This window comes from Aulostomus chinensis, chromosome 12 (genome assembly GCF_037954235.1).
Source record: "Aulostomus chinensis isolate RoL2024-O1b breed Wild chromosome 12, RoL_Achi_v1.0, whole genome shotgun sequence".
Lineage (NCBI taxonomy): Eukaryota > Metazoa > Chordata > Actinopteri > Syngnathiformes > Aulostomidae > Aulostomus > Aulostomus chinensis.
The window spans coordinates 16,977,979-17,000,451 of NC_141331.1; the positions used below are offsets into that span (position 1 = coordinate 16,977,979).

Here is a 22,473-nt window from a genome sequence, read left to right on the forward strand (position 1 = left end):
GTTTTGGCCAACTCCTGACCGATATCAAATCTTCCTTTTCTCTCCTCTCTGGAGAAAGCAGTTGCTAAAGAGCTCAGTGACTTCTCCACAGCAACAGCCTATTAGAGGATTTCCAGGCAGGTTTCAGGGTTCATCATAGCACAGAAACAGCACTAGTCAAAGTTACCAATGACCTCCTACTGGCATCAGATGAGGGACTGGTCTCTGTGCTGGTCTTACTAGATCTTAGTGCAACTTTTGATACCATTGACCACCATATCCTTCTACAGAGACTGGAACATGTCCTTAGCATTGAAGGAACCACACTAAATTGGTTTGGGTCATATTTACTTGGTCGATCTAAATTTGTACTTGCTAATGATAATCCCTGTGAAACCACTACAGTCAGTTAAGGTGTTCCACAAGGGTCTGTACTTGGACCAGTCCGCTTCACTCTGTATCTGCTTCCACTAGGTCATATGATCAGGAAACACTCGATAAACTTTCACTGCTATGCAGACAATACACAGCTGTACTTATCAATGCATCCACATGAAACAAATCAGCTGACTAAACTGGAGGCCTGTCTAAAGGAAATGAAAACATGGATGACCCATAATTTGTCTTTTATTAAACTCTGACAAAACTGAAGTTGTTGTGCTGTACCCAAAACACCTTAGAGACACCCTATCTAATGAGATAGGTACCGTGGATGGCATCACCCTGGCCCCCAGCACTACCCTAGGGAACCTAGGAGTTCTCTTTGATCAGGATCTGTCCTTTAACTCCCACATTAAACAAATCCCCAGGTCTGCCTTCTTTTATTTACGTAACATCGCTAAGATCAGGCACATCTTTTCTCAAAATAATGTAGAAAAAAACTAGTCCATGCCTTTGTCACTTCCAGGTTGGATTACTGCAATTCCCTCCAATCAGGCTTCACTAATAAGTCCCTAAAGACTCTCCAGCTGGTCCAGAACGCTGCTGCCCGCGTGTTGACTAGAACTGGTAGAAGAGACCCTGTCTCTCCTGTACTGGCTTCTCTATATTGGCTCTCTGTCAAATTCAGAATAGAATTCAAAATTCTGCTTCTAACAAACAAACCCCTCAACAATCAGGCACCTTCACATTTGACAGAGCTCATAGTCCTCTATTATCCAGCTAGAACCCTTGGCTCCAGGATGCAGGGTTACTTGTGGTTCCTAGAGTGTCTAAAAGTAGAACGGGAGCCAGAGGCTTCAGCTATCAGGCTCCCTTCCACCTCCCAGGTTCAGTCCGGGATCCAGACTCTATGTTTAAGAGCAGACTGAAGACTTTTCTTTTTGATACACCTTATAGTTAGGGCTGACTTAGGCTGGCCCTTAAATATGCTGCAATAGGCTCAGACTGCCATGGGATCTCCCATGGTGCACTGGGCTTCGCTCTCCTCCTCTCTTTCCTCCTGTACTCATCTGTGTTCCTGACCCGTCTTCTTCTCTGGAGCCTTTGTGCTTCTCCACTTCCCAGGTCGCTTTCCCCCCCAACCGGTCAAAGCAGATGGCCGTTCTCATCGAGCCTGGATTTGCTCGAAGTTCCTGCCTGTTAAAGGAAGGTTTTCGTCACCACTGTTGCAGGATGTGCTTGCTGATGGAGAATTGTTGGGTGTAAATTCATTGAAGGAGCGTGGTACTGGACCTGCTCTAGCTGTAAAGTGTCATGAGATAACTTTTGTTGTGATTTGGCGCTAAACCATTAAAAAATTGACTTGACTTTAGTTGCAAAAAACAATATAAATCCATCATGCATCTGCAGTGAAAGCGAAATATACCAAACGCATGGCAGATCTACAGTGAAAACAAAACCTCATTAAGCTGAAGACAAGCTGGTGGAACAGGGCCCTCTCTGAATTAATAGCTTTTTGACAGACACTTTAAAGAAGCACGAGAATCATTATAAATCAGCACATTTGGGTTTTTCCTCTCACGTCCACACGTCGCGCTGTAATGAACGAGGACAGTTGGTTTTTACTGTCATATTTGTTCCATAGAAAATAAGGACGATGTTTGTCTTTGAAATAATAAGTCAGGTTGGATTGTTTTTTTCCCCCCATTATTACAGTAATAATAGCTATGCTTTTTGGGGTTTTACTTTGAAGCTGCGATGCCATATATGGGTTGTTTTTTTTTGGACATTCTTATGCTGGAAGTCATAAAAAAAAAATCCTCAATGCTTTTGTTCTGAAGTCTCACTGTGGAAAATAGGTCAGCAAACAAGTGAATGGATCTTTTAATGAGTCAATGAATGCGGTGCTTTTGCAAACCGATCAATGACTTCGATTCATCTCGTTAGAAACATGAAGGCAGACAGCAGGTTGACCTATGAAGCTGGCCTGCCTGTAAATCTAGGTCAGTAATGTCACTTCAGTATGCGACATTCACTGACAGCAATAAAACAGGACTTGCAAGAATCTTGCCAAATACAAGGAAGAGGAGCTTTGTCCACGAGAGCAGCAAAATATTTGAATCATTTCTCTTTTTTAGCAGGTTTTAGCCCCTCATTCCTCCTCAGCTCATTCCTCCTCGGCTCTGGCTGTTGCAGTTATATCTACGTATAGGTTTCTGGCTGGAGTGCAGACATGTCTCCCTGAGAACTCCTCCTTCAGCAGGGAGCCAAGCAGGGTGCAAGTCTTCACGGGTGACTGAATACTGAGGAGCATTCAGGCCCTTGCTCTCACAGCGTGAAAGCTCCAGTCACAATGAAGCTCTCCTGCATTTGTATGAGCTTCATCATCATTCAGATAATGTCCTCAAGTAGGGGAGGGGTGTTGTCTCAACAGTGGGACTGAGCATGCGGCACTCTGTACATTCACATGACTGTTCCCACAGCCACTTCTGGTATTTCTGGGAAGCCTAATCAATGTGTCTTTATGTGTCTAAAAATGCTGCATTCATCAAAGACACCAAATCCTGTCCCAGTTAGAATATTTTATAATTAAATTGCCATTAAAGCTCACATAATCAGCATTTATTGACAGTAAAGAAGAAACATGACAGTAAAGAAGTAGAAATTTTGCATTGCGGTTGTATGACTCCATACAGCACGGCTGTCGCCGTGACATTTGACCACCAAAATCGTTTCCGTTCTTCCTTGAGCCCCAGTGAATGTTTGTGCCATATGTGAAGGGATTTATTTCAAGGTATTGAAGAGTTAATGTGTTCTCAAGAATAGATGAAATGCTGCGTTTGATTGACGGAACTCAGAACTGGAAATAAAGTTGAAATTTCCAGCTGGGAACCTGGAAATTCCAACTGTTCAACTAAAATGCATCATAACTCTTTGGAAGAAATCTAAGGTTGGACTAGACTCGGTATTTACAGTCGACTCAAGTCAGTGTGGGAGTTCAACAGACCACCACCACCACCACTAACAACAACAACAACAACCACAGTTCATGTTGACAGAAAACGCTGCTTAATGAAGCAGTAAACTGATTCAAGGATTTGGTAGCGAGAAAGAGCTGAAATGTGATGACTCGACATTTGTCAAGGGGATTAGTCGTTCTTAAAAGATGCTCCGACTGAGGTTAAAACTTGTACGACTGGCCGACTGTCTCAGGTGAGAAACAGACGTGGATGCATCTGATCTAACCTGCTCTGAAACGTGAGAGGTGGATGCAGCAAGTTCAGTCAGAACAGAGATCAAAATGTCATCTTTTCCCCTCCTTGACTTCAATTTCCTACTCATCATGCACCATAAATTCTGCTTCTGGTAAATCTTGTTTTTTTTTCTAAATGGAAAAAAAGCTTATTTTTGTCTTTTTTCTTGCCATCTTGTTTTTATAGGAGTTGCTGCATCTGATCGCTCATGGTGGTGTCTGTCATTTGCTTGGTGATAGAACCAAAAAACCCCCAAAAGAACCTCTTTCTATCCAGAAAAAGACGCATGTTGACCTGGTTGGCCCGGTTACTCAAGATAATCCTTGTTGTCGGAACTATTTCCTGTAGGAACTGTTTTCCTTTGACTGAACTACCCATCAGCTGTCTATAAAACTGCTCGCAACAATGTCCCTGGATTATCTTGAGTATCCGAGTCATAATTTCTGGAAATGCACTTTTGCTCTTGAGTTTTTCAAATGTTTCTTTCCACTATTCCACTGTTCCACTCTGTTTGAGAGAGGGAAGAGCTCTCTATGGACAGTTACTTCCAAATTTGGCAATTTACACCAAAACAAATCAGATAGATTGATGATATTCAGGTGAGCTGTACCTGCAAGACTAACGGAGCTTCACGGGATTGTCCCGCCTTTACAGTGATGTCATACTTACAGATAATTTGATCCTCAGGGTAAAAAAACAATGGGAATGTAATTTAGATTGTGTATTTGTCAGCATTCCAATCAAAAGCAGGTGCTTTTGTATATAAGGATTTATTTTCTTTCAACATGTGTGTCATAAACTTAGAAATGTTGTTGTCTGAACACTTCTAAAGGGTTGCAGATGGATCAGGGGATAGTTCTGATTTAGCTGGTGGTGTGGTTAAGTGCTCACCAAAGCTCTTAGTACATTTAAATTTGGATATTCCACGACAACCACGTCTGAAGTCTCCAACTTCACAAGGATGCCGTCAGTCCTCCTGGTGTTTTACTGGACTCACAGTGACAATGTTTGAAGATTAGAGCAGCATTTGTTGTTGTGGGATCCCTGCTAAGTTCACTTCCCTGACCCCTGAGGCTCCCCTCCCCCCCCTTCCCTGAGCTCTGGTATCCGTGAGAAGACCCCACTCCAGCTCTGCTCCCCACCACCACTGAAAGGCCTCTCTCTCCCTCATTAGCATGCCCCTGGGGCTCCTCCGTGTGCTCCTGCCAAGATCCTCTTCTCTCTCTCCCCCTCTCTGGTCATCTTTCGCCATCGGTCTTCCCTCTGTCTCTCTTTTTTTTCAAAAAGTTGTTTTCATCCTGCATTACCTCATTTATCCTTCCTCATCATCCCCCCCCCCCCCCCCCCCCCCCGATTTTCAAATGCTGTTTCCTCTGTTATTTTGCATCAGCCTCAGAGGGGTCCTCCATGTCCGGCTCAGGAAACGTAGATCTGTCTTTTACTTTCCCGTGTCATGTCTTTTTTCTTTTTTTTTTAAAATGTATTGGAAGACACCAGATGGACGGAAAAAGAAGTCAGAGGTTGTTAATGAATGCAGCAGGAGAAAAGGGCATATGGTGCAAATCAGAGGATGAAGCGCTAAAAACACCCGCAACTTCACAGCGTGGACATAAGCCCCCAACCCTGGATGAGAACGTTTATTCATGTGCCCCCAACAATACTGAAATAAGTTGGTTTTTCTCAACCACCACCCCCCACCCCCGCTTCCCATGGTGTCCGTTTATCAGGCGGATCACTTGGATTGCTTTCTAAGATGATTTTGTAGGAGGATTTATGTCATTAAGTTGACTTAAACTGAATCACAAAACAGGTGGAACTGGATGTCAAGTGATGTACAAGGCGGCTGGTATACAGTGGAATACCTTTTGAGTCAGGAAAGGAGAGAGAGAGAGAGTTCAGGGTGGGATCGGAAGCAAGAAAGAAGCATTTTTGTTGGACTGGAGAGAAACAGCCATGGAAACTCCATCAGAAGAAAACCAAGAGCAGAGGCAGGACAAAGGGGGTACCAATGAGCACTTACAAAGAGCCAGTTCAGCCCTTTTCACTTCTGTGTTTGCCAGAGCTTAAAACTACTCCAGCCCGCTTGCTTTCTCTCCAGACTGCTGCTTGGGCAGGGAGGGAACCCTTTAAATGTCACCAATGTTGCAGCGCTTGTATGTGCTTACTAATTTTTCTGCGTAGCTTCCTTTATGATCTTATTATATCGAGGGGGGGGGGGGTTCATGTTGTGCAGCTCATCTTGCTGTTGTGTCAATTCTAAGGACAATGAGCCTGTTGCAGAGTCAACAGCAGATCGATCAAACCTGCAGGGTGTGTTAGAGTTCTTCTGTCGGGGGGGTGGGTGGGTGATTAATGAGGTGTATGAGGGGGGCCACCAAGGACAAAGATAAATGAAGCAGACAGTCTGACAAACAGACTGCTGTGAGGACTGCACACCTAAAAGAGACAGTATCATTAACTTGCTCAGCCTCCGTCTTGTAGGAATCAGCAGGAATAATTGATTTTAGCGCTGCTCTCTGTGCTCTGCTCCTAATCCAGGTTCAGGTTTACGGACTAAACTCGAAGCAGCTGATAATAGAATACTAAACTCTGAAGTTTATCGATAATTTTAGTAGTTTAGACTTGTTTGAACAACTTTAAGTTGCTCAATCTGAAAAGCTACAACTTAGAAGATGACAATTACAGTTCTAAAAAGCATGAACCCTCCATTTTTATTCATTCATAACATTTGAAAATATTGATGGTCATTTATTTTATCTGACAAAATAGCAACATGTGGGTAAGGTTAAAGTGTCTTTTTTTTTAAGTATTAATTTGTGTAAGACAAACATGTCAAACAATATGAAAAATACGACCAGCAGCTTCCCCAAATTTACATTATTGATTTAGTTTAATCGTAACAACAGAAAAAAAGATGTTGAAATGCCATATAAAACTATAAATATAAAACTGAAAAAAGAAGAAGTCAATTCTCCCATTTGAAATTTTGGAACCAGATATTAGATGAAGTTATTTAAGAAATAGATTGATTGTATTTTTTTTTTGGCATTATTGCAGAAATGAGTGGGATCTAGCATCTGAAGGTTGATCTGCACAAATTTTAGAGGTCAAAGGTCACTTTGGTCTTAACGAACCTCCTATTTTTGTGAACATGACAAATCGGAATGCCTGGAGGACATTTTGCTCCATTGAAAGTCCACTATGCATTTATTCAATGGCAGGTGCAGGTTTTATTGTAAATTGTGTACTTTTGACATGCTTGGTTTAATCTAGATTATAATCTGATTAGGTGAAACAGGACACATTTTGAAATTACAGCAAGCCTGAAAACGTGAAGGCACACAACCTCTAACATATTTCTATTGATTTTACTTATCTGTATTTTTCAGGCTGTCATTTACAACTCATGTATTTACCCCTCTATTGTCCCGAAATGAACATGAAATAATCCAATGAAATAATTACAAGCAATTACAGTCATCATAGCTGCTCTTACTGTCATTAAACACACACACACACACACACACACACACACACACACAGGAACGCACTTTGAGCACTCCGTTTCCTTCACACACAACTGCGGGGAGTGTGTGCTGCAGTCACTGGCTATTATCAGGCGGATTACACTTGCCCTCTTCGATAAATAAACACAGAGACCACTTTTGATGAATTTGCAGGCTCTAGATTGCCCCTCGTCCCTCTAGGACGGCCATTATAGCCATTATGGCGTTTTTAAGAATCGCTCCCCTCTAAGTGTGGAAAATGAGAGGGTTTCTCATAAATGGTGTTTTTGGCAACTCTCCCTGATGGAGCAACAAACAACAACACTTAGCTGTAAACAGACACATGTGTTAGCAATGAGGCTCCAAAGGGTGAGATCAGAATTGGATGGCGTTGGAAGCCTGCAGGACGAGTCGCCATGTCGTCATCATAAATTATGTCCCAGTGTGTGTAGCAGTGGGATCTGTTTGTATATGACACACACTTATTGTATGATCACGCACTGCTTATGTGTGTTTGTGTGTGTGATGACAAAAAATTTAAACAAGGAGATCACATCCATCTGGCATTTCCAGGAGAACTTACACACACTTTCCACTGAGGTTCCCAGCTGTTGGCAGATTTCAGCTCCGTGGTGATGACAGGCCGAGTTATAGTTGTTATTGATGGATGGAGGGGCGATGATGAAGCCGGCCCAGCTGCAGGGGTTGGTGTGTGGCTGTGGTGATGGGACACCTCCTCACTCTTCTGCAATGCCAACATCAGATGACTAGGGATGCTCTGACAAACAGGATCCTCCCGGCGTGTGAAGTGGCTGCTATGGGCCTTTGTGGACACATCTGAGCTGTTTGCAGTGCTGGATGTGCACACAGGATGGAACTCAGCGGTGGGCTTGTCCTGGGCCGGAAGAGCGGGGCCCTTCTGAATGAGCCCTGAGAGCCCAGTGTGATGGACAGTCTCGGGCTGTACACAGTGGCTCTTTGTATCTGGGATTCTTGGCCTCTCTTTCTCTCTCACAATGTCACACATGCAGACACACACTCACACACACTCTTTCCTTGTGATGTTGATGTGGCCTCACATTGTCACCACAGCCACAAACTTGTCTGCCTTTTTTTCCCCTCCATCACGTTCTGTAGCCGGGCACAGAGTCTTGAAGTGGTTGGAGGTCTAACCAGGAGTATTAGTCAGGGACTGAGACCATGTGAAAGTCATCAAAGGGAAAATTTGCCAACGTGATTTTCATTTATGGTGTTCCACTTAGAACAAGCCAGCAGGTTCTACTTAGCAGACGCTTGTTGTTCAGACTCGTCAGCGCTTACTGTTATTCCCTGTTGTTGAGGAGGAGGATTTCAGCTCAACACCGCAGTGTAATATCCTGTCGGCTCTTGGCTGCGTCGCAGGTCCACCGATACTGGTCATCCATCTCAGAACTCTCAAACACACATGACAGTGACGTTATCCATCATCTGATCACATCTAATCTTAAATAAATGCGTTTATTTTGCAGCAGGGATTTTCCGAGGGTGCCCCGGAAAGTATGTGTCCACGATTTCATATTTGTTTTGTTTTTTTTCATCATACAAACATATAATTAATTTATTAATTTTTTATTTTCTTCCCCAAGCTAAAGGTGTGTTTTGATATTCTGGTAAGCAGAGATGTGGACCGGGAACTGTCGGTCAGACACTTGGACTGGAGAGACGCTAAAGTCACACATGGGACTTGACTCTTGACTTGTACTTTTCCTCCAGAGACTTGACTCAGACTTGGAACTCGCGAGCAATCTTTATTTGGTGTATTAACACTGAGGGACTCTGTGACCAGCGCCCTGCCGTCACGCATGTGCTTGTGCATCACCTGCTGCGTGGAGCCACAGAGTTGCCCAAGTAACACAACCGTGGTGAGCAGCAGCAGCACACCTGTGGTGTTTGTCATCAATTTTACTACACAAACTTTAGTGCGAAGTGCAAACTAAAGAACCACTAGAACCAACATTTGTGATACCAAAATAAGGTTCCTGGGTCGATGAGTTACAACTTTTTCCTGCGCCTAAAAAAGCATCAGAGTAGCTCAGTCCCTTGATTATTTATTTAATCATTCAAAAGGAAAAGAAGACATCGTCGAACATTTCAGCTGTTCGCCAGAATTTTAATTTTCATCTGTGGTCCCTGGTAGCTCATCCATTGTATACAATACATAATGACATAATCACGCTTAAAACCTTAACCCAGAAAATACCACAGGGTGTGTGTACCTGTGTGTGGTCAGCTGCTCCCCAGCCCCTGCTGTTTGAGGCAGTTCAAGACCCTGGATGGCATCTTTGCATGACAAGTTTCACACATTGTACAACATACAAAAATATAAAACAATTACATGAAACACGGTAAGAGTGTGATTGCTACATGTGGGCTTGCTGCTAGCTTTGTTAGACGTCAACTTAATGAGATTAGCGTTCTGTTTTAAAAGATAAGCGTTTTCCTGGGCTGGATTCACCATAAACAATGTAATTCATCCACGTTCCCATCTCACCAACAGCTGCCTAACATTAAACCAGGACAAAGACTTAATTGAGGGAATTAGTCTAACTTCTAAATTTGAAATTTGGAGAAATGTTTGCGTGTGTGTAAGTGTGTGTGTGTGTGTGTGGGGCGGGGGGAGGGAGGGAGGGCTTGTGACTTGATGAAAGAGTATACTTGTGGGCATCTATGTCCTCCCCTGACACGCTAACAAGAATCAGTCATAGTGTTTGTGTCTGTCTGTTGTAGATGTTATTACCTCTGTTGACCACCAGCCTGTGTTTGTCGCTAAATTTCTCCTCTTGGTTTCAAGCTGCAAAAATGTTCAAACCTCTGAATTAAAATATTCTTTAGCGATCAAAATAGCGACGCTGCGGGGTTGATATTATCTCAGACAGATCGGCCATAGCCTCGGGCCACTAAGAAGCAGTCAAATCTTTACCCAACAGAAAAGATGGTGAGTGAATAAGCTGGCTCATGGCAAGAAAGTAAATAAGTAGATTTATAAAATGTTAAATTATTCAAACGGTGGAGCCACTCAGTTTCCCAAAAAAGTGAAACACAGAAACAAATCTGGTGGGGAGAAGGGATTCTAAAACATGCAGCCTTCTAGATTCATTTTCAGGATAATGTTTGCAGTTGCATAAAATCTTTGCTTTCAGACCATCTGCTGAATGATTTTACACAATCTGTGTGTGTGTGTGTGTGTGTGTGTGTGTGAGAGAGAGAGAGAGAGAGAGAGAGCAGGGGGGGGGGGGACTGCCGAAGAGTGAGGGGAGCTTTGATGTTGTTTCTCAGACGTGTAATACCAAGAGTAAAGCTTCGCCAGGAGCCCTTTGTGAACAGAGTAGCCCAGTATTTCTAACAGTTTAACCACGTCAGCAGCTCCACTAACCAGCCAACACGTCTAGTCCAGCTGTGAAAATACCAGCTCAGATTTATTGTGTTACACAGGTTTCTCCAGTGAATATCTGTGCTACCAGCAGTCTCAGGCTAGATGGACAGATGGCGTCTAAAGCAAACCACGGCTGTGAAATGGACACTAATCAAACAGATGGCTTATTGATCAGATTAGTGGCTTTCAAAAAGAATGTACTTTTCTCTCAAAGTAAGTTGGCTTGACCTTTCTGTGACTGGCTCAAGGGGATGTTATCAAAGTGTTTTTGAAGTTACAAGGCCAGAGTCAGATTTTCATTCATTGCATGTCAAATTAATTCCTGTTAAAGTTTTGCTCCTTATCCGAGCCCATGTGATGCATTAAACCTCACTTTTCATGTAGAATTCTCTTGGGTGATCTTCATGGCAGGGAACTACGTTTTGTATCTGGGGAAACAGTGTTCAGTTTATTAATTTATAGCTAAGATGCTCCACAGCGTATCTACCTGACAGCCACTCCATGAGCTTCTTAAAAGAGACTTTATTTGCTTTGCAGCTGGGCTCAATATCCTCTGGAGCCCCCTCATCCCCTCTCGCCGTCCCTGACATGCTCATCATGTGATGTGTGTGTGGTCAAGGTTAGCGTTTCAGCTCTGTCGCTGAGCTGTACTTAACAGGCTGCCATGGCAATGGCTTTTCTTCTTTGCTGTTATGGATGATAACTGAGTGTAAATATTTTGTTGCTGGTTCTGTAAGTTGAACGTTTTGCCTCTTTTGCAGTGTTCTGCATCTGTAATGTGGAAGCGTCCATGGCATTTAAGAAAAGTCTGTTTAGAATGACATAGAAGTCCATCCATCCATATCCCAGCTGCTTTTGTGCAAGAGGCAGGGTTCACCCTGGACAGGTCTCCCGTCCATCGCAGGACCAACACATAGAGACAGACAACCATTCACACTCACAGTCACACCTACAGTCAATTTAGAGTATCAATCAGCCTCGTCCTCTCTTGATGTCTTTGGACTGTGGGAGGAAGCTGGAGTACCAGAGAGAACCCACACAGGAACAGGGAGAACATGGAGACTCCACACAGAAAGATCCTGTGATGGAGCCGGGACTTGAACCTGGAACCTTCTTGCTGTGAGGCTACAGTGCTGACCACTGCACCACTGTGCCACCTAATGTCAAGTTTGGTAAAAAATTAAAATTAAATTATTTACAGCCCAAAATAACAACTCTGACTTTGCCTCTACTCGTATCTCCAGTCATCCAAAACAATAAAGCAAGCTGGACTCTCTTTGCTCCTTTCAAACCTTTGAATTGCCTCTGATTCTCACCCCTTGAGCAAATATTTCCTCGTCTCCCTGTACTACACAAATACTCAGGATAGCTTTACTTGCAAAAGTTCTGTCCCAGCAGTGGTATATCTGCTTTGATTGTCTTTGTCACAGCACAAACACGGATGAACTTTCAGAGGCAAGCAGACAGAGGATTGTTTAACACAGGATGAGCTCATAATTTATGTGTGTGTGTGTATGTATGTGTATATATATTTATATACAAACAACCTAGCTCCACAGCAGCTGATAGCTAATGACTGAGAGACTAAACTTTAACAGTGACATTGAGAGCAGCAAAACCAAAACAATGAGCTGAAAGATGCCAAAAAGCTACAGAGAGCTGAGAGGAATCCACATTAGAGCCAATACTACACTCTCCTTCTTCTGGCCATACAGAGTAATTACAAAAACACTCTCAGTGCTGTTGACATGTCCGTAACAGCTGAGCCCTCCTTGTTCCCCTCCAAATTCTCCATTTAGGAATAATCAAACCCTTTATTTGTGTTTGTCATTAATCACTATTTCTGGGGTTGTAATCTTCCCTCTTAACCCTGACAAGCTTTTTAATCAAAACCACTCCCTCCATAAACTTCTCTTGGATGCTTTTTTTAGGTTGTCCTGCCACACTCTTTTTCCCTTTCGTCGTAAGATTCTTTTCTATGTAAATGTACTTTAGCTTTAATATCCATTTTAGCAAGTCTTTTTTTGGACAGTGTGATGTAAAACGGGTTTAAAAACACAAACAGACACTGACCAGGAGGATGCCCTATGACTGCGACTTCCTGTCAGACACATGTGGATCTGATTAAAAGCCCACTGTGGTTTGTTTGCATGCGTCCACAGAGGGAGCATTGTTGACTGGCTCCATCTCACAAGAACACATGGGATGAGACAGACCCATGTGGGTCACTTCATTCCCTCAGCGTGAATCGCCATTGATTTCCGTTACAGATTGCCAGTGCTCTGATCTGCTGGATGGACATTAGAGGCCTTTAAGCGTTGTGACAAATTTTCAGTTTGGAGCTACGTGGCACGCTCTCGTGTTTCTTATTGACAGCCCGACCACAGACGAACATCATCAAACTGTTCTGCTTCAAGTTGCTTCGCTGCACTTCAGATCTGCAAATGATCAACCGATAATCTGTAGGTTCATCACTTCGAGCGATCGCTCTTTATATATAATTACTATATTTTTATAGAGATAATCAGTTCTAGCTGCTTGCATGACTATGATTGACTATGGCAGTCTCTCCTGGTTGTTCCATGTGGTTCATCTCATATTTCATTTCCCTGAGATTCTCTTTTTGGCGCGCTTCTATAGATGCTGACATAGAATGGACTACATGGCCTTTCATATAAAAAATATTGCATTACCGGAGTTATCGGTGGTATATTGTGATGTATTTCTAAGGATTTCAATATGGGAAATAATGTTGGAAGTAATTTGATTGGTAGACTGAAAAGTAGGTGTATCCAGAGCCAAACATAACGTCAAGTGAAGCCAACGGAATAGCCGGATCAATCAGAGAGAGAGAGAGAGAGAAAGACAAAGCTCATCTTGTGGTCCATGTAGCTGTCCTCCGTAAAATGTCTTGTTCATAACATGGAGCTGCGAAAACTCTCGCTTTAATCAGGGTGAAGAAATTCTTGCCATCAGGCTGTAACGATGGCGCTTCAAGGGAAGAAAACAGGATGTGGGGTGGAGAGACACACCTACATACCATTGCTGCCTGCCAGCTAACGAATGTATCTTAGCTCGTAGACGTATACACGTGTAACTTGAAGTCGGGCATGGATTAATTGTTGGATGAGATGGTATTATTAGTTGAAATTTCTTTGTAAATGTTTTATTTGTTTTTTTAGGGTACAAGAAGAAAAACTAATTGCAATCTGGCATTTATGAACATTAGTTTGAGATGCATTTTGAGTCGGAGAAAAATAGCCCTCATCAATGAGATGTCCTTCCCTACATGTTATTGTTCTTAAACCTTTTATTATGTTTTTCCTGTAAAAATATAACTATCACAAAGGCTTGAGAAGACTTCCACAATAGCTGTAGTTTCAAGGAGTTACAATTAGCCAGCAGGCTTTGCTTCCTGCCTGTAAAACAAAACTGAGGGCTGAAAAAGTCCTGGAGCGTTTCTATTGAAGACTCATCGTGATGTCAGAATGACGCTTCTCACTTCTCTTGTTTGCTTCTCGCTCCTCAGGTTGCTTTGAGTGCTGCATCAAATGTTTAGGTGGGGTTCCGTACGCGTCGCTGGTGGCTACCATCCTGTGCTTCTCTGGTGTTGCCCTGTTTTGCGGTTGTGGTCATGTGGCCCTCACTGGTACTGTGACCATCCTGGAAACCCACTTCTCCAAGGTCGCCAGCGATCACGCCATGCTGACTGATGTGTAAGTGACCTCATTCTACAGTACGCAAGTGATACGACTATAGAGTGGAAAGAAATCAATCGTTGAAACAACAAAAAAAATATCAAATACTTTTCATGTAGACTGTAAGTTGTTGTTTTTTAAAAAAAAAATGTTTTAACGTTTCCATTATGTCACAGGAGGATCGTGTTCATCCATCACAATAAAAATCAAGAGAGATCCTAAAGGACAATAACCCTTTTAATGATTTAATGTCAGCTATTTTTAGCTGATGATGTTCTCTTATCCTGACAACAGTCCTAATATGGACCTCAGTTGTTTAACCAAAGCGTCCATTAGTTCGTGTAATAAAAAGAGAAGAGGCCGGACTGCACATGTGTTTTATGTTGATGTGGATTTAGAGCACACTGTTGAATATAAGACGTCCACAGAGGCAGCGTGTCTCTCGGCAGATGGTTTCCAGAGACATACATCACCTGTTACCTCCACATTTAGATTAGTGACTCTTCACTTCTAAAGGGAGGGAGGCCTTTCTCTCTCTCTCTCTCTCTCTCTCTCTCTCGCTCGCTCTCTCAGTCGTCTGCTTACAATTAATCAACCCAGGTGACTCATGTTTAAAGATTTCACGTTTAAAAAAAGTTATTTTCCACACCATATATCGTGTTATTGCTTCGCCTGACATTTTAAGTAGGTCTTTCCAGGTGTTAAGTTGGACGGTTGATTTGTGCTCTTGACTTGTGTTGTTGTTTTGTTTAAAATCAGAATACAGCTGATGCAGTATGTCATCTATGGAATTGCATCGTTTTTCTTCCTGTATGGGATCATTCTCCTTGCCGAGGGTTTCTACACCACCAGTGCAGTCAAGGAGCTGCACAGCGAGTTCAAGACCACCATCTGTGGCCGTTGCATCAGTGGAATGGTATGTTAAAACAACCATCCTGCCATGCTGACACGGATATATTCGAAGTTTAAGACAGAAAAGTGACAAACTAGCGAGAGTCATGATGGCGTTGTGTGTTTTTCAGTTTGTGTTCCTCACGTACATTCTGGGCGTGGCCTGGCTCGGCGTGTTCGGCTTCTCTGCTGTACCAGTCTTCCTCTTCTACAACATGTGGTCTACCTGTGCCACCATGAGGTCCCCCATGGCTAACCTCACCAACATTGACTCCATCTGTGTGGATGTGCGTCAGTACGGTAAGAGGCTACAGCGGTATCCCTCGTTAGCTTCGACAGCAGACTCTTTTCACTTCCTTCACTCAGAGGCCTTTTCCACCTCCATCTCACGTGTCACAGACTAAGATTTACCGGCCACACGGGAGAGGTTTGCCTTGTTCTGCCAGAGAGACTGTCTAACAGAAATCATGCCAAAAAAGTCAGTGGAATATGGGGCCATCATTATGAAATATTCTACTTTCAGCCTGAACGGGACTTTTTCAAAAATGTAACCAAGGACTGACTGCTTAAATCTAGCTGAGAGGGTTTGTTGCTTAAATTTGATCAAATTTTTTTGAAGGAATCTGGAAATAAGGAAGCTAAAAGTTGCACAAGATCCAAACTCGTGTCAGGCTTTCTATCAGAAAACTGTATTGATCATGAAAGAAGGTAATGGAGAAGTACTATTAGTATGCAAATCAGCACTTTTAGTAAAGTATTACTACTATTAAGATCCGTATTAGCATCTTCAGTGTAGTGCTAGTACTATTAGAATCCATAGTAGCATTGTTGGTGCAGTATTACGACAATAAGTATCTGTATCAGTGTCCATAGTGCAGTATCAGTACTATGAGTATCCATATCAGCCTTTTTAGTGCAGTATTACTACTATTATTACCCGTATCAGCATCTTTAGTGTAGTACTAGTATTATTAGTATCCATATGCTTGCTATTATTCTTGCCACTAATGTCATTATTGTGTGTCCGAGTCTCCGCGTCCCTCTATCATTCTATCTTTCTGTCTCTTTCTTGATCACATCTTTTTCAGTCTCTCTCACTTCTTGTTTCCCTCTTTCTCTCTGTTGCCCCCCCCCCCCCCCCCGAACTGGAGGGTGTAACTTAAAGGGTTTGGTTCTAGACCTCCACTACTTGGAAGATGTAAGGAGATAACTTGTATTTTTGGTGCTCTACAAATAAAACTACCTCTTCTTGACTCCAGGAATCATCCCGTGGAACGCTACACCAGGAAAGGCCTGCGGATCCACGCTAGACGACATCTGCAACACGAGTGAGGTAAGAGCCTGTCTCCCATCCACACACACTCATAAAACATTATATTTTTATGTAAAAATGACCGTTGCGTGTGTGTTTCCAGTTCTACCTGTCTTATCACCTGTATATCGTGGCATGCGCCGGGGCAGGAGCCACTGTGATCGCTCTGGTAAGCGCCCCTCCAGTTTTTCCATTCTCTCCCTTAAGCCTATCTTTATCAACGTGACCAGGAATATTACATATACGCTTTTTTTCTCGGCTCCAATTCCATTTGCTCTCTACCATCTGCTAATAGTAGATACTCATGCATGGCCCCATTGTGAATTTTGGATGGATTTGTATGGAAGCACATTGCATTCACCTGAAGTAGGAAAAAAATCCTCAAGTAATGAGATATGTTTTCATATAAGAAATGACTGTATTTCAGAAATGTGATACATTTTACATGGGCGGTGGGTTCGAGTTCTGCTCTGTGTATAGAGAGAAGCTGCTCATTCCTACTTATGCACCGGCAGATATTCAAGCAAACGTCCCACCTTTTTACTTTATCCACTTTTGGTATGAAACACTTGGAGATACTCCTGCCTTAGTATCAGTAAGTCGACCTCACGCAGAAACCTCAGGACTTTGTGTTTTTTCAGATGGAAAATCCAGTCTGATTTGTTAAATATTGCAGGATCTGTTTTTCACCCCCCCCCCCTTTCTTTTATTGTAACATGAAAACATATTCATCCAAAAGAAAAACGCGATCCTTTGTCCTACAAATTGAACATTATCATATAACAACAGGGTCCAAATTAATATTATTTTTTCTCATGAAAACATGTCATAATTTCATTAAAAAAGGGACTATTTTTAATTTTTATTTTCCTGAAAACGTATCTCATTCATTCAGAAAAACGGGGCCAAAATTGTATTTATGTTTCGTGAAAATATATTAATAAAGGAAAAGGTGGATTTTTGTTTTCATCAGGTGGATGCAATATACCTCCATAGGATTGGGCTTAAAACATCGTCTATCATTTATGAAACTTTTAATCAGGAGGATGTTATTCGTATCATAATTTGTGATCTTTAACATTTTTTTCCTTTTCTGTGACTTTTGTACTGCTGGGAAATGAGAGGTCACTTTACTAACTTGTCACCATACTAGTGACGAGGAGGTCGCCGGCATGTTCTCTTACCACCTTCTCTGTTCTCTTCCACCAGCTGATCTACATGATGGCTACCACTTATAACTTTGCTGTTTTGAAGTTTAAGAGTCGAGAAGACTGCTGCACTAAGTTTTAAACTGTTTTAAGAGCACAGTACTGCATTCGAGGCTGTACTGAGTAGAGACAGTTGCCACTCACAAGAAACGAACTAAAAAAAATATCTGAGAATAGAGAAGTCTCTCCATTAGTATGAAGTGTAAATAGCTGCTCTCTTTAGCGTTTTGGTATCCAGGGATTTCGCTTGACTGAGGACGCCTGATGAAAGTTGTCTTCAGAATGGGATGGTGTTTAGTTGACTAGTTTGTTCCGCTTTCCTTGGCACTCACCATCAGGTTTTATAGAAATGTGCACGCCTAGATGACCGCACCAGTGTTATTTATATTCGTAATGCATACAAATGTTTTTGACCTCCGCAATTGCATTCATTGCAATTCAGATAAAAACAGACAGTATTAGTTGGCAGTTTGACCTGATATAATTGCATCGAAATGGGAATTTGTGTGCAAATAAATCACATAGAGATGGAAAGCTGAAACTTGTTGACACAGACTTATGATGACATGTAATGAAGGTGTTCTCAGGCTCTATGTTTTAAAGGAACATGTCGACGTTTTAGGGAGATTTACTTATTTGTCATCTTCCTCAGAGCCAGTCCAAAAGACAGATACCCTTCCACCCTCTGTGAGAGCATCAGGGAGTTGAGACCCACAGAGACCAGCTGACTGCTGGTTATTTTAGCACAATGAATCCATGATGGATGGGAAGTGTTAGCATACTTCCATTAAAAAGATAAAGTTCAGGATTACGGTTTGACCAGAGGTAATCCTCCTCGTCCTCTCTTACAAAGTTGGCCGTGGTTAATAGGAGTAGTTGCTCTTATAGTTAGCAATAAATACATTATCAGCTGAAGTTTTTTGGGGCTTTTGAGGTGCTGCATGAAATCACTGCACCCGGTCAGTAAAGTAGTCCTAAGTCATTCTAAAATTATGCCTATTTCATAGTTAATGTTCTGCAAAATATTAGTTTTGGAGAAAGATGGATGACTTTTGACAGAGAGATGCTAACACTTCCCATTCATCGTCATGCAGTGCGCTAAGCTAACTCGCAGTCAGCGGGTTTCTTGGGGTCTAAGCTCCCAAATGCACACACACACACACAAGAGAGAAGGGTATGTTTGTTCTCGCCTGACTCTTGAGAAGACAGACACTAAATGGATTCCCCAATAAGTTGCCATGTCCTTTTTTTTAGTTGTTATATTAGCAGAATTGGTGAATTCTAGTGAGATTAACTTGTAAAAGGTCAACACACCAACTGCCTTAACGTTGCCTTTAAATTCTTCTGCCAACCCATGAAACACAAGGACCTTAGACTCCAAAGCGAACTCAACCCCCGTCATCAACTGCATTACGCTGATGCGTATGAGGATTTGTGTATTGTCCAACTCATTAGGAAGGTCAGGCCAGTACCACTTCTCCATGAGGCCGTAAGCTTCATCTGAATCTTATGTATTTTATGAAAAGAAATCCTCCTATTTTAGAGTAAATGTATTTTTTCTATGAGAGCTGATGCAGGTTATTGCCTCAGCTTTTTCATGTTTTATGCATTTTCCTTTATTCTCTCTCAAAAGTGCTGTTTGTTTTTTATCTTAACACTGAGCCTGCATGCTTACATTTTTTTTCAGATCCCTGTTTATAGTCACTTACACTCCATATTTCATATATTTAATTTTCTCTTTTGAAGACTGTAGCTTTTACTTTCTATATAAAATAAACAATCTTTGTTTACAAAAAAACAATTATCTGGTCTATTTCTTATAACTGAAAAGGTTCAGATGGACTAAAATGCAGAATCACTTGCTTGGCACTAACCTCCAGAAATGCACAGCTGCGTCAAGCTTGCATGTACGACCTCTCGCTTTCTCTCCACTCATCCTCATGCTCTAAAAGTGTTTTTTTTTTCTCTAGCATTGTGCGAAGCAAGACTCCAGTTTTTGTAATAATTGTAACAGTAATGTTACAATAAGTTTGTCTTTTATCACCCGTGTACGTAAAAAAAAACAACAAATCCTTAAAAAACAAGCCTTAACTTCATGTTTGTGTATGTCTAGCTCTGACTCCTGTAGCTTGCTTTGCATCTTTGACATGCTCACCGGCCATCCACCTCACCCTTCTCTTCCAGATCCACTTCCTCATGATTCTCTCAGCAAACTGGGCCTACCTTAAGGATGCCAGTCAAATGCATGCCTACCAAGACATCAAAATGAAGGAAGAGCGGGAGCTGCAGGACATCACCTCACGCTCAAAGGAATGCCTTAATTCCTACACATAAGGACATTACGCACTCAACACACACACACACACACACACACAAATACACATGAGGTCAGCCACTGTGGCCCCGTTGGACCGAGACAATGCCCAGCTAACATAACCTGCCAACTGCCCTGACACTGTGCAGTTACTAACCAGGCTCCTCCTAACCAACTAATGCATCAGTGTTGCTTTCTGCACTAACTCGCCAAGAAGAAACAGCTTCTTTAGGTTGCTTCTTTTTTTTTTTTTTTTTTGCTTTTAAGGAGGACAAAAGGCTGTTTTCATCTTCATGGACTATTTGATATTCTCTGGCCCATTTTTTTTTTTTTTTTTCCAGCCAGTCTGTGCTGGTGAAGCTTGAGATATTGCACTATTCTTCCACACAACACGTAACAACCACATCTGTTTTTACAGTCTTGCTTTGTCTTTCTACTGGCCTGTTGGTTGCCAGGTTTCAACAACTGAATGTGTAACAGTTTGTCAATCAAAAACGCAGACTAATTCTACTCAAAATCAAAAAGCCTTAGTAATCCATTACACTGCAAAAACCTGCGGGTATATTTGCCTAATTTCCGGTTGTCTGAAAAATGTGAATGTAATTGCACTAAGAACGACGGAATCACTGAACAAGTAGCGTCTCAGTTGATAAAGAGGTTGGTTTTAAGGATAAATTCGCCAGAATGGCTGTGCTTGCAGTTACTTTTTAATGCCAATAAAAAGAAACAGCCTCTTTCTCTCAAAATAACATAAATTAAAAAAAAATTAGTTATCTCGACATAGATCGATCATTCGTGTTTTGAGGTGACTGCATTTAAAAAGTTGTTGCGAGCGCAGCTGCCGTCAACCCCAATCAAATGTTGCTTGCAGTACTTTTTCGACTCATTACAACCAAAATAATCAACATGTCTGCTTGTAACCAGTGTCGTAAGCAAAACGTTCTCGTTAAAGTGGCTCGTTTTCAAGGAATTTTGAACTGACAGGCTCCTTGTTGAGTTACTCTGTTTGATGTTAAGTGCAACTAGAATTTTGTATTTTCTTAACGGAAATTGGACAAATATACTTAGCAAGACATTGGTTTATGCACGATACTGACAAAAGACTTGGTTCTATGTCAGTTTATGATATTTTCTAACATGTAATTACAACTGTTATAACCTCTTATTACAACAACAACAACAACAACAACAGGTAAAATGCACCACATTATGTTCTGGCTGTACCTGCTTTTAAGCCAATATATTCCAGTGTTTTACCTACATGATTTTCTCAAGTTGATCTCAGTTTTAAGAGTTGGTTTTAGAGTTTAATTGTCATTGTACATTCACTTAAGAGTCATGGCCTACATTAACACTACCTCAGGTGTGCATTATGGAACACTGGAGCAGACAAACAACTACGGTTAGGAAATGTCCTTTTAATGCTAAAAAAGATGCATCATGCAGATATAGTAGATTTATGTTAGCTGCAAAATCATCGAAACACATTCATCAGGAGGAACTCTGCATCGTTAGCTTTCCATTTCACGATGACGCCATAAGAATAACGTGCTTGCTAAACGTGGACCGCTGCCAATAATCAAGTAGCACAGTTAATCTGAAAATGTCGGTCCATTTGTTTTCCTTCAGGCACATAATAAAAGTCCACTTGCCAAGGAAGAGAGATGTCTCATCCCTCGTTTATGCTTTTAGCTCACCATTGTAATGACTGCAGTGTTATCAAAATTGACTTGTTGAAATAATAAACCTAAAGTATTGTTCCATGCGCTTTGGTACCATGGAAACAACTATAGATCAACTGATCTAAAGAACTTGAAGGTACAGACAATGTACATTTATGATCATTCTTTTTAGTACTTTTTAATTTTTTTAAGCTAAAACAACTTGTTTCTTTTTCATAATTTTCTATAAGTGCATCCATTCTTGATGTGCAATTGTCAAAATTATATTCATGTAATCTTTTATTTCTGTTAGTGGAGTTACAGGGATAACTTGTCGTTTCTTGCATGTAGTCGTCTTCTGCAGCGACATAAATGATATACAGTCATGTATACTGACTTTAGTAGTAGGCAGTGTTTGCCTGTTTCCCTTTTTTTTTCTAACAGAATACAAATGTAGACTGTAGCTCAGTAGATCATAGATACTTTTTACGTTCTTTTATCCGAGTTAAAAGTATATGAATCTTGTTGCCTGATAGTATACTGTACCTGTATGTTCTATGAATGTCAAGGGCTTCCTCACAAATTGCAGAAGAACACCAGTCATTTATATGATTGTACAGCAATCTAAAACCATATGTAGCCAAAGTTATGAATGCCGCTGTTGTTTACCAACCAACACTCTGTGATATTGTAGCACAGAGGCTTTTATGTGCTGCTGCAGCAGCCAAGCAGAGAAAATGGGTGATATACAGGGAAGTATAGTACATCACTTCATTGATGAAATAGTCTTAAGCACAAATTTACACACTATAGTACTTTTTTAACATTCAATTTAGTCTTACAGACCCCCCCCCCCC

The 22,473-nt window shown here is 41.6% G+C and overlaps 1 protein-coding gene across 2 annotated transcripts in view; it reads left to right on the plus strand.

Moving 5' to 3' along the window:
- Positions 1-22,470, plus strand: part of gpm6bb (glycoprotein M6Bb) — a 36,250-nt gene extending 13,780 nt beyond the window's left edge. The window contains exons 2-7 of one of the 2 annotated variants that reach the window (XM_086220552.1): positions 14,062-14,248; positions 14,990-15,146; positions 15,253-15,421; positions 16,381-16,454; positions 16,537-16,602; positions 19,826-22,470. In XM_086220552.1, coding sequence (XP_086076678.1) covers positions 14,062-14,248; positions 14,990-15,146; positions 15,253-15,421; positions 16,381-16,454; positions 16,537-16,602; positions 19,826-19,975 — 803 coding nt within the window. In that variant the 3' untranslated portion in view covers positions 19,976-22,470. Of the gene's footprint in view, positions 1-14,061; positions 14,249-14,989; positions 15,147-15,252; positions 15,422-16,380; positions 16,455-16,536; positions 16,603-17,642; positions 19,705-19,825 lie in introns of those variants that run through there. The other variant, XM_086220553.1, reaches the window with a different exon arrangement.
- The last annotated feature ends 3 nt before the right edge of the window (positions 22,471-22,473 follow it).